Source organism: Corvus brachyrhynchos, unplaced genomic scaffold (assembly GCF_000691975.1).
Source record: "Corvus brachyrhynchos isolate BGI_N302 unplaced genomic scaffold, ASM69197v1 scaffold115, whole genome shotgun sequence".
NCBI lineage: Eukaryota > Metazoa > Chordata > Aves > Passeriformes > Corvidae > Corvus > Corvus brachyrhynchos.
The window spans coordinates 12265935-12279610 of record NW_008239553.1 but is presented as its reverse complement, the minus strand read 5'-3'; the positions used below and the strand labels follow the sequence as shown (position 1 = coordinate 12279610).

Genomic DNA, 13676 nt, shown 5'->3' with positions numbered 1-13676 from the left:
CCCCACCCCGCCGGGCCTGGCAGCGGCCCGGAGGAGCGCTCGGCTGCGGTCCGAGGCCCGCCCCCGGGTCTTGGCGCACCACTGCCGCCGGGGCTGAGCCGCGCCTGGGGTGTCTTATCGGGGCTTCTCCTGCCCCGGCGGGGGATCCGCACAAGGATCACAGGCACCCCCCGATTCCCAGAGGGGTAGGGGCTGGTGGACCGAGAGAGAGGCCATCGCTGCGGGCGGCTTCGTTGCAGCCGGTGTTCGCGCTCAGTTTACGGGGTGGCAGTGAAGGACCTGTTGCTTCGGGGGCGCTCAGGCAGGTTCCCGGGCCGTGCTCGGGGTGCTGGGAGTGTCTGCGCAGGGCTGGAGTAGCATCGACACCCGAACTTCTGCTTGCGGGGAAGAGTGCGCAAGGACAGCCCTTTTGAAACGATGCAGTGGGTTGGGGAGGTAGGGATGCAGAGACAGGGTTGATTTCAGTTTACTGAAGGGGTACTACGCTTCTGTATGATACAGGGACAGCTGTGTTAAAAATAGATGCTGCTGCTTTAGGGCTTTTCAATGCCTGAAGAGCTATTTGACCCTAGTATGGATGTGAATATAATGGACAAATGCCTGTTATTTACTAATGCGTGAACGGACATGCTTATTCTGCAGCAATTTCATTTTGGCCTTGTTTAGGTTGATCTAGTTCCAAACTGAACTAAAAGATGTTGATAATAACAGTGACTGGTTTATTCTTGGAATAGCAGAGTTTGTGGAAGCATCCAGTTGCATCAGTTTAATTTAATGGATTCCCTTTTAGGTTTTTAGTTGTGTGATCAACAGCAGTATTCAGTCTCCCCTTCCTGCCCAATCCATCACTGCAGCAGTCTGTCCTCAGACCCCCAGTCTATCAAAGTGGGACCCAGACTTTTTTTCTATCAGGATCACAAGTTGTGGCTAGAACCTTGTTATGGTACCACTGTATGTGTTTAATGTTTCCAAACACATTTCATTATGTTGTCTTTAATTTCTGCCTCTCTCATTTTTCTCTGCAGGCCATGATGAAATCCCACAATGCTGTTTTGAGAGGGTGAGGTGAAGGGACAGAAAGGGCAATAAAAAATGGCCAAGCAAACAGCCGTGACGATTACTTTGGCAACCCTGCTGGGTGTTGCGTTGGGGGGCCTGGTTTTGTGGAAAGCAACCCAGCGTCGGAAAGGAAAAACATGCTGTAGTAGTCAGCAAGAGGAAGCAGCAGTAAAGTCAGAAGATGAGAAACTCATTAAGGGAGAGGATAAGAAGGTGCTTTCCTTCTTCAGATCTCCCACCTTTTCCTGGGTAGAGAGGACCCTTGGTGCAGACATAGTGATAGTTTCAGAGCAGGAGGTGTGGGATCATGTTGAACCATTGCTGAAGAAGGAGCTGGAGAAGTGGCCGGTTCTTGGAATTGATTGTGAGTGGGTGAGTGATCAAGAAGAGCCTCTCCTTCCTTTAGATTGCAAATTGCATGGGGAGATCATTGAAGGTGGAGTAATTCCTTTGCTGAAACAGGTACCACAGGACTGACTATTGAAACTGTGATTGTCTGTCATGGCAGCAGTGAAGTAGCTGCTAATTTTGATTGCTCTTACGTTTAAGTGTGCTAAGTTTTTAATTCACCAGATGTATTTATATACTGAGTTCCTGTGATAAATCGACTTTACTAAATATAGTAACGGTCATATAGCTAAATATAGCATTATGTGTTTTGTGTAATATCTCTTTAAAGGTGATTTACTAGAAGTAGCTTGAGCTTACACTATTTTAAATCCAGCTACATATTCAAGAAACAATATCTTAAGAACACTAAATCCAAAAAGGAGGATAATGCTGATATGAAGATAAAACTCCCTGGGACAACCAGAAAACAAACTTTCTCTTCTGCTTGTACATTTGCATGTGTGACATCTCAAAACAGGTGTAAAGTAATTTATAAAGCCTGGCTTTGCCACTGTTTTGACTGGAAATTTATTCACCCCACAGTCATTAGTATAAGCCACAGCTAAACAATGTATTTGCCATAAACATTTATGTAGCGGTTGGCTTTGTGCTGATGTGCATTAAAAAATATTTCTGATTTCTTCCACCAGCTCAGCTATGAAGGGGAAGGGTGAAAGGGGGAAAGATTCTCTTGTGAGAATGTGGCAAGGAGTAACTTGGGGACATTAATACTGTGAAAAAGACCACATAACTTGCAGTGAATTTTTAGAGACATGTAACAATACTTGATTGTATAAACCGATAAGTATTTCCTGCCTTCAGTGGCCTTTTTTGCAATTTGCTTCAGCTCCAGTATTACTAATAATACTGTAACCTGGACTCTCATTTTTTACTTCATTACAGGTATCTGTGGAGGGAAAAGCAAATCCTGTATCCCTGCTACAGATGGCTTCTTCCAGTGGCCTCTGCATTCTTGTTCGGTTGCCCAAGCTTGTTGCTAGTGGCCAGACTCTTCCAAAGACTTTGTTGGACATCATGGCAGATAGTGCTGTGTTGAAAGTTGGGGTAGGATGCTGGGAAGATGCTTGCAAATTACTTCATGATTATGGTCTTCCAGTCAAAGGGAGCATGGATCTCCGGTATTTAGCCATGAGACAGCGGTAAGTGCCCGAAGACAGAGGTAGCTCTGTTTGAGGCATCATTTGAGGTGGAAATATTTCTTAGGTGATTTGCATAAACTGAATGATATCAGGCTGGTATGTCTGGAATTCTTAGGGTGGCTTTAGGGTAGCTTTAGGGAATTGATAGCTGCAGCCCAAGAACATGTCATGCTTCTATTCTGCGATCTTAATGGAAATGAAATCTTCATGAGGATTTCATTTGCTAGTTGTGTCTGTTAGTCTTCTCTCACAGACTAATACCTTTGTGGACTTTTCTGTGTATTGTGCTTCAGCTTTTAAGAAGTCGAGGCACAATGATGTAATGCAGTGAGAGTGAACACTGTCAGCAGATATTTGAATACACTAGAATGCCTAGAAGTATGAGTTAAATGTGCCCAGGGCATGTAAGTGAACTGTTGAATTTCAAAATTTCTTGAAAAATTACTAAATAAGCCAGTTCCAGTTTTCTCTTTTAATAACAGTGCTTCTATGGAAAGGTTACAGTTATGATGCCATTTTCTTATCCTTCACTCTTCCTAAAACAATGCTTTACTTGCAGATATTCTTCACGTACAGTTATGTGTATGGCCGGGGTGTAGTGTTAGTGATCTGGGCCATGGGTTTGCTGACCTCTTGGTGCCTTTTTGGCACTGAGGATGGACTTCTTGTCTCTAGTGGCCAGGATTGTTCTGAGTCATTCCTGGCTCTTGGGCTTCTCATGAATCCCTTGGACAGGTGGTCCATCACTGTATGATGGACCTCTTTAGTTCAGAATTGAGTAGTTGAGAGCCAAACACTTCAGCCTTAAATGTTACTAACTCCCAGCCTTGCCTGCTTTGCATATTGCAGACGCAAGATAGTTACTAAATCTAGAAAGGACATTTTAGTAGAAGGGAGGGAGAGGGCCTGTAAAGCTGACAGGCAGTTGTGTGCTGTTTGAGTCATGCATCGTGTGCATTGTGTTCTCACAGGTTCAGGCTCTATGAGGCCAACTGAATTTGCATGAGTGTATAGTTCAATTTTTAATATGTTTGTTTCACTTTCTTTGTTGAACTGAAGGAAGGATCTACTTCGCAACTGCCTTAGCCTTAAGTCTTTAGCTGAAAAAGTCCTGAACTTCCCGCTTGACAAGTCTCCTCATGTGCGTTGCAGCAACTGGGAGGCAGAAGAACTGACACAAGATCAGGTGTGTCCTCCACTTCAACTTACTGTTTTGGGAGGAAAAGTAGCCTTCTTAGTAGAGAAAGAGGCTTTACAACAGGGAGATCTGAGCCTATTCAAATTATACCTCAAAACCTTATGTGTGACGTGGCCTAAAGTTAATTTCAGGCTCACGGCCTGCATTTCCCTCCTTTTCCATGAAGATAATTTTCTGCTATTCTCGCTTGTTTTCCTTTAGTCCTGAAAGATCTGTGAGGCAAGATCCCTTGAAGAAAGGCTTCCAAAACCTCACCTTTTTAGTATTTTCTTCAGTCTGTAGCAGTCGGGGCAATATTAGAGAGACACTGGAAATCTTGTTCACCTTCTTCAGAGCATTGTGTTTTCCCCGACTGCTCAGTTTCTTTAATCAAGCTGCACACGCCTGCGGTAGCAGTGACCGGTAGAGGGAGTGGCAGGACAAAGAACCATGCTGAGTACTCGCAGCCAGTATGCCAAGAGGGAACTTTTTGTGAGGGAGGGATTGGTGGGGTAGGAGGATGTCTGACCTAAGTATATTTGCAGTCCCTTGCAGTTCCTGGGGGCACTACCCCCGGGTAGTGGGGTGTGGTGATGTTATGAAAGTGCCACTCAACTGGCAAAACTTCATGTGAACTTCAAAAGGAAATAAATCCAGCTTCTGGCTTTACTGTACCAAATGCTGAAGACTGATAATGTTTGGGAGGATTTGCTGTTTGTCAGTATCTCAATTTCTGTGCTTTTCTGCAGGTTCTCTATGCTGCTAGGGATGCCCAGGTCTCAGTGGCTCTGTTCTTCCATTTGCTGGGATTTACCAGCCTCCCTGCTACATCTGAAGGTGAAAACTCTGTCACTGCTTGGGAGAAAGCACGGGGAAAATGCCAGGGCTTGGTGGATATCCCATTTAGAGGAAGAAAGAGTGGCAGCACAGGAGAGGAGAAGAGTGGAGAGGGGCGTTCCCCTCAGAAAACAAAGAATCGGAAGTCTTGGGTGAATGGCCAGCCCTCTGGCAATCAGCAAATGAGAGATCCACGGAGGCAGAAGCGAAAGCCTCTGGGTGTGGGATATTCTGCAAGGTGAGTATATGAGCACATCTTACTCTTTGCATTGCATATGGAAAACTTTGAGTGTTGCCTCATGCTCTAGTCATTAAACAAAGTAGATCATATGAGCTAGGAAAGGGAACACAGGCCCTAACAGTCATGGGCATCAGATCCTGTTTCTGTTTTCCTCATTTTCCTCTAGGTGGTATTGCAAGCGGGGGCAGCACTTAGATTTCTACTTAGATCATGAGCAAGTTGAGGTGTTGTATTCAAGTTTTCCCTTCCTTTCTTCCCCTGCGGAAGCATCAGCCAGAGAGCAGAGTTCCAGCAGGAGGCAGTTGGCTGTCCAGGTGTCATTCTTGGGTGTCCAAGGTGTCCTGAGCAGGGCCAGGAGTTGGACTCGGTGATCCTGGTGGGTCCCTTCCAACTCAGCATGTTCTATGATTCCGTGATTCTACTGCTCAAACAGCTGTGTCCTGTCTCCTCCAGGGAAAAGGTGGCACAGAGCTTGTGCTTTCATCAGGATCTGCCTCGTGTACTGTTGTTTGTCCTTTGCTGTCCCATGTCACTGTGACCACAGAGATGGCAGGGCTGAAAGCTAAGGTTAACAGGGGTAAGATGTTATACAAGGTGTCAGAGGGAACAGGAAGGAACAGCCTGTGGTAGCAGCAAAGTAGTGCCCTCCTGTGCTGGCCAGGGGGCGAGAAGAGAGAATGGTGCTGCTTTGGCCTTGCAGAAGCAGATGCTGCTGGATTCAGGATCACCATCCTTGCAGGCGATTTTTTGGAGCTAATCCTAAATTCTTACAGGCTTTTGCTAGGGAGAGTTCAGTGGTTTTTAAATTTAAAACAAGTTGAAAAAGTTGCTTTAAGCTTAATGCAGTGGAAGATGCAGGGTACTGGTATGTTTGGTTTTGTTGGGATACAATCTAATAAAATTTATCACTGGACATAACTAAAATTATATGTAATTATCATTGGGAAAGAAAGTCAGACATTTCTGTATTTGTCTTCTTCTATTTATTTGATTGGCAATGGAGAAACTTTAGTGTAGTCAGTAGTATTGATTTCATTAACAGTCATTAACAGTATTGTGTTTTACAGAGCAAGTCCCTCTTTTTTTTTTATATGGAGGCTGTGTAATATAAAACAGGAGGACTGCATCTCATGGGAGGATTAAAATTCAAACAAAATTACATTCCAAGATAAATTGAGATCTCCCCATATTTGTTTATTTATTTTTTGTTTTTCATTGTGCTTGACTTCATGAGAGATCTGTAGACTCATTGTTTTTTACATTATTTACAGCAATGTGGCTCTGGTCTGTAATAACACTGGATGTGGTTTCAAAAGTCAGTTTTCACTCTTCCTTTCTGTTTAAGTCTGTTTAGTTTAAATGTTTATCCATTTAGAGTTGGGAAGTACTGAAATTATCATAGTGACTGAGTTGAACTGTTGATGCTCAGTGGAGGGAGCCCTCCTGTATCTTTCGTTGGGTTTTTTTCCCCTCATGGACCTCAGAAGAAATAATTTTGTCAGCTTACATAGCCTGTGAATCAACCTTTTTAGCTGGTAGAGCTCTGCTGAGTACTAATTTGTACAATCTCACTGTAGAGAAGAAAATACACTTTTCTACAGTGTATTGTGACATGTCTGACCAGTTCCTCCCAGGTCATCTCTGAGCCCAGCCTGCTTCACTCTCCAATTTTGTTTGAAGGAGGTTGGCAGAGTAAGGAAACATTTTCTGCAAAAAAGAGCCCTTCCACACACTGCCACAAACTGCCAGAGACTGCTCAAGCAAGACTTCTTGTCACTGCCAAAGGGTTGGGGCCTGTGTTTGAGGGCATCAGCTCAGCTTTGTTGCTCTCCTGAACTCATATGTTCGAGTTCTCAGTGCTGCAAGAGCGTTTTTGGATCATTTCTCTTGGGTGAATGAAGTAATTGCTATTCACACTAAGTTTTAGAGAAAATTTCATAATAAAACGTTAAAATTCAGGCTTAGGCAGCCGATCCTTGAAACTGCCTTGCCTGTAAGTTGATGCTGTCTTTGAGCTTACTCTTAGCTCATCATCCTTTGTGACTTCAATTCTCTTTTGTTTTCTAATGCAGTTTTTTTTAAAGGCTGTCATCACTGACGGCATCTCTTGAAAATTGGGATTCAGAGTTACAATTCTGTTGGCAGCAGGAGAGCAAAGATGCCTTAGAGTCAATTGCTGAACCCTGTATAAGTTTTCAGATGTACTGCTTCCCTTAGCAGCAGCCTGTGGAGTCTCAGCAGCCTCAAGTGTGTGTTAGGGGTACTCCTGTGATTTGGAGGAGGCCACTTGAACTGCATGGTGACACATAGGGCTGTAGAGAGCTCTGGAGTTTTTTGCATGCTATTATAGTTGCTGTAATACTGCCGTTGTTTCATAGAAAATCTCCACTGTATGACAACTGCTTCCTGCATGCACCAGATGGACAGCCCCTGTGCACTTGTGATCGCAAGAAGGCTCAGTGGTATCTGGACAAGGGGATTGGAGGTAGGCATACCAGTTTTCCTGTTGATATTTGAAATACAGCTTTCTCTGTTCTCTCTCCTATCTCTTCTCTCTCTTCTTCATAATGGAGCCTGAATTTTTTTGTATCCTTTCTTATTGGAAATACTGTTAGGGATTCACTACATTGTAGTGAAGTGAAGTGAATTCTTACATTGTAGCATCGTTATTTTAGCTTTCCAATGCAACTTTGTCTTGAATATTTTCCCTTTGCCTTTATCCTTTTAGAGCTAGTTAGCACAGACCCATTTGTTGTGAAGCTGCGGTTTGAGCCTTCAGGACGTCCTGAGTCTCAAGTTGATTATTATCTGACGGTCAAAGAAAACCTCTGTGTTGTATGTGGCAGGCGAGAATCCTATATTCGGTGAGTTGTTTCATGGATTGGAGAAAAATGCATCTTCTAAAACAGGACTGAGGTCTGCATCTAGTTTGGCATCCAGAAGCTTGGTTAGCGGCCTGAACCATTGTGCTTGTTCATATCCTGGATGGGACGCTGAATGTTCTGCAGTTGTATGGCTGTGTGAGACACCGAAGAGACCAACCTTTCCTCTTATAGAGGGAGGAGATACTGACCCTGGGAGAGATAAAAGCATATGGAACATGTATGTGCTGTAGTTTGAACGCTGGGGGCAGCAGTGTGCTGACACACACTGGGTGGGGGGCATCCCCTTCTGAAAATAGCTGTACTACTACTTCCACTATTTAGTCCTTATATTTTTGAAAGGTTTGGGTGAGCCTAAAGCTCATGAGGTCCAAAAGAACAAGATTTTTGTCTTTGTCTTTTTGTCTGCTACTGATTAGTTGAGAAGTATGCTTCTCATAGTGCATTACTTGATTTTTTTTTTTTTTACAGTATGAATCTTTAATTGAAAGTGATGAATTTTTGGAAAGGAAACAAGAGAAATGCAGAAAATCTGTAGAGAGAACTACAAATGAAAAGAATAAAAATAATCACTTTCTGTACTATGAGTCCTGGTAATCTTTGTTTACCTGGACTTTTAGTTTTAATTTACCCTTTCTGGGGCAGAAGGAGGAGGAACTGGGGAGCAGCAGCTCCAGACAAATGCAATGAGCTGTCTGTTTTGTCTTCTCTAGGAAGAATGTTGTTCCTCACGAATACCGAAGACACTTCCCCATCCAGATGAAGGACCACAACTCGCATGACGTACTCCTACTCTGCACATCCTGCCATGCTATCTCCAATTACTATGACAACCATCTCAAGCAGCAGCTGGCCGAGGAGTTTGGGGCCCCCATCGGCTCCGAGGAAGGTGTGCGTCTCCTGGAGGACCCTTTGCGCAGGCAAGTGCGCTCGGGGGCGCGAGCCCTGCTGAATGCAGACAGCCTGCCTGACCCCCGAAGGGCAGAGCTGCTGCAAAGCATCAAGGACTTCTATAACACAGAGACAGTCACTCCAGAGACGCTCCAGGCAGCAGCTGGTCTGGAAACCAGGTATAGCAAGCCCATGTAGGCTGGATGTAAGGTTTATAGTCATTTATATTGCATTTCTTACTGGGTTTGTTTTTGTTTATACCCGTCTCCCCTCAACCCACCACTGGTCTCTGAGCTGCAGCTCTTCTTTCTTTCTCTTTTTCCTTTCCTCCTCACCAGTCTTCTGTTCTTGCTCTTCATCTTCCCTTCCAACATTTTATACTTCTTTTGAAGGACAGATCAGGAAAAGAGTCTGAAGGACAGTCATATCGGAAGTCTCCTCTTCTTCACTTTTTCAAAGCCTCCCCAAATATCTTTTCTTAACAAGTGTCTAGTCTCTGCATGAAATGAGTATTTTCTCCTTGTTATGCTCGCTGTTGTTTGTAAAGTGCCGATGTTGTAACTCAGAGCCTATCCAGGCAGGGAATTAAGTGACAGGCTCAGTGCTCTGGAGGGTCATATAGTTCTTGCCTTGAGAAATTTGCAGTCTCCTGAGGAGTTTATAATGGACCTTAAGAGCTTTGTTTAGTGTTGCTGTAAAAGAAGAACACTTTCTCAGTTCAGAGAAACCAGCTTTATGGTGTAACTGTGTAGCAGAAAGCAGTCTGGCTTTGAAGCAAAGCTTAAAACTCTTCCTCTTGGTTAGCTTACCCTCTGTCTGTAATTAAACTCTGCAGCTGAAAGTATCTTCAATGTCTTCAATGTCTTGTCTTCAGTCTTGTTCACTGGAGACAGATCTGGAGTCTGACAGTGGGCTTGTGTGAAAATAAATTGTGCTTGTGTCCTGGCAGGATCTGCAACGAGAGCTACATGCCACATGGACTGAAGGTGGTGCAGTGTTGTGCTAAAGGAGGCCTGCGCTCCCTTATGCAGCTGGAAAGACGCTGGCGGCAGCATTTCTTGGACAGCATGAAGCCCAAACACCTCCCAGAACAATGGTCAGTGGACCATAACCACATGAAGCTGATCCAAAAGTATGGGGAGGATCTTCAGATCAAGCTGTCATGAAACTAACTTCCTGGACTCTGGATAGTGTCTAATGGACATAATGTAACTGAAGATGGAAGGACTACTTTTATTTCTATGTCTCCGCTAACACCTGGGGCCTGGGTTTGCAAAAAGGCAGCAGTAGATATGCCAGATTTGACAGAGTTAAATTTGACAGTTTATAGAGTTAAATCCATTGACTTGAAGTTTCAGGTGGTTTGGAAGTTTAATCCTAGTCTGTCACTCACCAGTTCAGTGGAAGAATGGTATGATAAGGGAATTTGTCTTCTCAAAGTGACTATGAAGAATCATCTTCTAGCCCCCAGGATGTCTGATGCCTCCAGACCATCTCTTGTAATAGAGTGAGTCCAGAGAGAGGCAACAAAAGCACAATAGATGAACATTTCCAGATTTTCTGACATACATTTATGCCCTTGGCTTTACCTTGGGAGTCTTCTTGATAGAAGTCTTTGTTTTCAGTGCAGCTGTACTCGTATGAGTTCTTCTTAGAGAAGACCCCCTGCCAGAGAGAGATTCCTTGTTTGGAAGAAGCAAAGAAACCTTACTTTTTTTGCAGATGCTGAGCTGTACCAGCATTGCAGATAGGCCTCAGCAAGTTTTCTGGTGGCAAGTGCCCGATGAGAAATGACACTCTGGCAGTATGGAAATACCCATGTTAAGTCTTTTGTTAACCAGCTTCCAGTAACAGAGTTCATAAAAAATGGTTTTCCTAATTCCGCTTGTTTGTCGTGAATAGTGTGCTCACGCGTGCAGGGCTGTTACAGAGACGGGGTGGCGTAACTCCTGTGACTGGAGTGTTGGAATGGAGGGTGCAGGCTCTTCAGGAAGAACAGGCACTGGCAGCAAGGAGGAGGTGTCACCTTACTATGTCAGTGACTGGCTGGAGTGCACAGAGCTCCATCTGGAGTGCATGGAGCTCAGCCTAGGGATGGAGGAGGAGTCAACCAAGAACTTATGGGTCAGGATTAAAGGGAGGGCAGGGACAGGTGACAGCGGGGATCTGCTACAGGTTGCCCAACCAGGAAGACTTGAGTGGATGAAGCCCTCTATAGATAAGAGCAGCCTTGGGTTCACAAGGCCTGGTCTTCATGGGGGACTTCAGCCACCCCATATCTGTTGGAGAGGCAACACAGCAGGGCATAAGGAGGTTCCTGGAATGTGTTGATGACTTTTCCAGAAAGCCAGCTGCATCGTGGTGTATCAAAAGAGGCATGACCAGGAGGTCAAGGGAGCTGATTCTCCCCCTCTATTCTGCTCTCGTGAGACCACCTGGAGTACTGTGTCCAGCTCTGGGACCACCAATATAGTAGAGCAAGTCCAGAGGAGGGCTACAAAGAAGGCTGGAGCACTTCTCCTATGACTTTTTACGCGAGTGTGTAGTGATAGAACAAGGGTTAGTGGCTGTAAACTGAAAGAGGCTAGGTTTAGATTAGATATTGGGAAGAAAGTCTTTACTGTGAGGGTGGTGAGGCACTGGAACCGCTTGTCAGGGGAGCTGTGAATGCCTCATCCCTGGAAGTGTTCAAAGCCAGGTTGGATGGAGCTCCGAGCAACCTGGTCTAGTGGAAGGTATGCCAGTCCCTGGTAGGGAAGTTGGAACTGGATGTTCTTTAGGGTCCCTTCCAACACAAACCATTCCGTGATTCCATGAATAGCTCTTGGTGAGTACCTTTTCATATCGGACTGAAATAAGGACAGGTGTCTTAAAAGAGATGAGAGGAAACAATTGAAGACCAGAAGCTTGTAAGAGATCAGACCACACATGGCAAAAAATGGAAAATCTGATGTTCTGTACCTGGATTTGACATGTGTGGTGGTGAGCAGGTTATACTTTTTCCATGCCTGTTTCTCTGTCTCTAAAATGGGACTAATAATACTTAACTATCTCACAAGGGTGTTGTGAGCCTTAATTAATTCATGTTTTTGTAAAATGCTTTGAAAATATAAGCTAGTGTGTGCTAATTATTATTGCTGTTTTTTAAAATGTGCTGCTGTTTAACTTCCTTAAATATTCACATTTTTTGTCTGGTGCTAGACCTTAGTTAAAGATAACTTTTTAAAAATGCATACTCCTTTCTGTAAAAATCACTTTTGGTTATTTTGATTGCATGAGATGAGTGTGCTTCTACTGAATGATGAAGCTATGCTCAACTTTTATACCTCTCTGTAAAGAAGTTTCAGTAAAACCCTTATCTTCACACTACTGTGTATAGCACAGTTGACCCCTGTTTTATTACAACATTTGGGCAGAATCCTGGACCTGCTGTGATTGTGGCTGAAACTGTCCCTTATCAGATAATTCAAGAAATTTCACAGGCCAGGGGTAAAAACCCTATTTGTGGCAGAGACTGTTTGAGATAAGTAGGAGCCGTGGAGAGAAATGGTACATTAATGCTATCCCAGAGGAGCTGCAATAGCAGCACGAGGAATCACAGGTTCATGATAAATACTACTTATCACAGAGCTGCAAATGAGATCAATTTCATTAGAAGGGCAATATTTTTTTCCTGTACCACTGGCAAGTCTTAACAAAAAGTCATCTAGCCAAATGTGGTATGTCTCTGTGCTCATTCACACAGCTGATTATAATCCCAGCAAGACCTTCCTGGCTACAGCAGCAGTTTGGATATAACTATTTCTCTCCAAAGCATTTTGAGTGTGTGTTCAGATAGCGCTATGTCCTGTCTCCATCTGATCAGGATGTTGAGAGCTTTCTGTGTGACTCAGAAACTCCTTTTCTGTCATCAGGAGTACAAGGTGTCCATTTCACCTCTTTGTTCTGCTTTTTCTCCCTTCGTTCTGATGTAGGAACTCCTGATAAAACTGGTCTCTTTAATGGAACCGATTGGCTGACCACAGGGTCAGGTCTTTTCTGTTTGTGAGACAAGAAAGTAATGTTCAGACAAGAACTGGACTGCAGGTCCTCTATTTTTAAGGAGCCAGTGGTATCATTGAAGAGGTTTTTTTCCAAATCACTTGTTCAGAAATAGAAACTAGCAAGGAGAACTTCCTTCACAAATATTTTCTAAACTAAGATTCATTGTTATTTGTAAGATATCCTTAACTTGTGTAATTTTAATTCAGTTCTGAAAGAAGAGGGGAAGCAATGTATTTATTATGCAGGAATAGATTAGCTTTATTTTATTATGATTTTAAATTTTCTACTAGCCTATAGATAAAACTTCCTTGTATGTCTCCATTGCTAATTGTTACATTCGATAAAAATTTACTCTTTTACCAGACTTACCACTTTTGAAGCTCTTTTGTTGCTTTCTTGCATGCTTGCTTTTTCTCTTCTTTCCTTGTGTCTTACCCAGTCCTTATAGGTCCATTGTTCCTTAAAATAACACCTGGACCTCACCCTCTGAGTTTCCTTTTCCAGTGCCTTCCCTGATTTGTGTGTCAGAGATCAGCTGTGGAAGAGCCCATGCTGGCAGCAATACTGTACTTCTAAGCAATGTGATAGTGAGCTTGCTCAGGTATGTTTGAATAGTGGATTCAGATGCTGTCCTTGGTCTGGTCATTTTGGTCAGTCATGGCTACAGATCTACATTTATTCAAATGAAACCTTAGATTTTTCTCAACCTGAGCATTCATCTAGGTTTTTTTAAGTATTTTACCTTAACTGGGACAGTCCTGCACTTAACCACACACATCCATTTTATCTGTGCACGGGGAGAATTGGCAATGCTCTCTGAATGGGCTCCTTTCATAACATGGGATTTTTCTTTCTGTTGCTTGTCACTTCACATTTGTAAGTTTGTCCAAAGTATGCTGCCAGAGATGGGGGAGAGAAATTTTCCCTTTTACCTGGTGCTTGGTGCCACCTGCCTCAAACTGGTCCTTGCAGGTTGCTGGGGAGCGCACCCCATC

At 43.8% G+C, this 13676-nt stretch overlaps 1 protein-coding gene across 2 annotated transcripts; it reads left to right on the top strand.

Annotated features, from left to right (window-relative positions):
- Nucleotides 1-15: 15 nt before the first annotated feature.
- EXD2 (exonuclease 3'-5' domain containing 2) lies at nucleotides 16-13045 on the top strand. Of its 2 annotated transcripts, XM_008639525.2 has the most exons (9): nucleotides 16-301; nucleotides 1026-1431; nucleotides 2353-2609; nucleotides 3669-3795; nucleotides 4536-4861; nucleotides 7243-7349; nucleotides 7593-7728; nucleotides 8460-8816; nucleotides 9587-13045. In XM_008639525.2, exons 2-9 carry the CDS (start codon nucleotides 1093-1095, stop codon nucleotides 9801-9803), a joined length of 1866 nt encoding a protein of 621 aa, XP_008637747.1. In that variant the 5' UTR covers nucleotides 16-301; nucleotides 1026-1092; the 3' UTR covers nucleotides 9804-13045. The 2 variants fall into 2 exon arrangements, with proteins under 2 accessions (XP_008637747.1, XP_017597712.1); XM_017742223.1 differs by lacking the exon at nucleotides 16-301 and having other exon boundaries at nucleotides 336-1431; nucleotides 8460-8666.
- Nucleotides 13046-13676: the final 631 nt, after the last annotated feature.

Coding starts and splice junctions, on each gene's coding strand:
- EXD2 (XM_008639525.2), top strand. CDS start 1,093: ATGGCCAAGCAAACAGCCGTGACGATTACTTTGGCAACCCTGCTGGGT. Junction 3,796..4,535: donor AAGAACTGACACAAGATCAG/GTGTGTCCTCCA, acceptor GCTTTTCTGCAG/GTTCTCTATGCTGCTAGGGA. Junction 8,817..9,586: donor GCAGCTGGTCTGGAAACCAG/GTATAGCAAGCC, acceptor GTGTCCTGGCAG/GATCTGCAACGAGAGCTACA.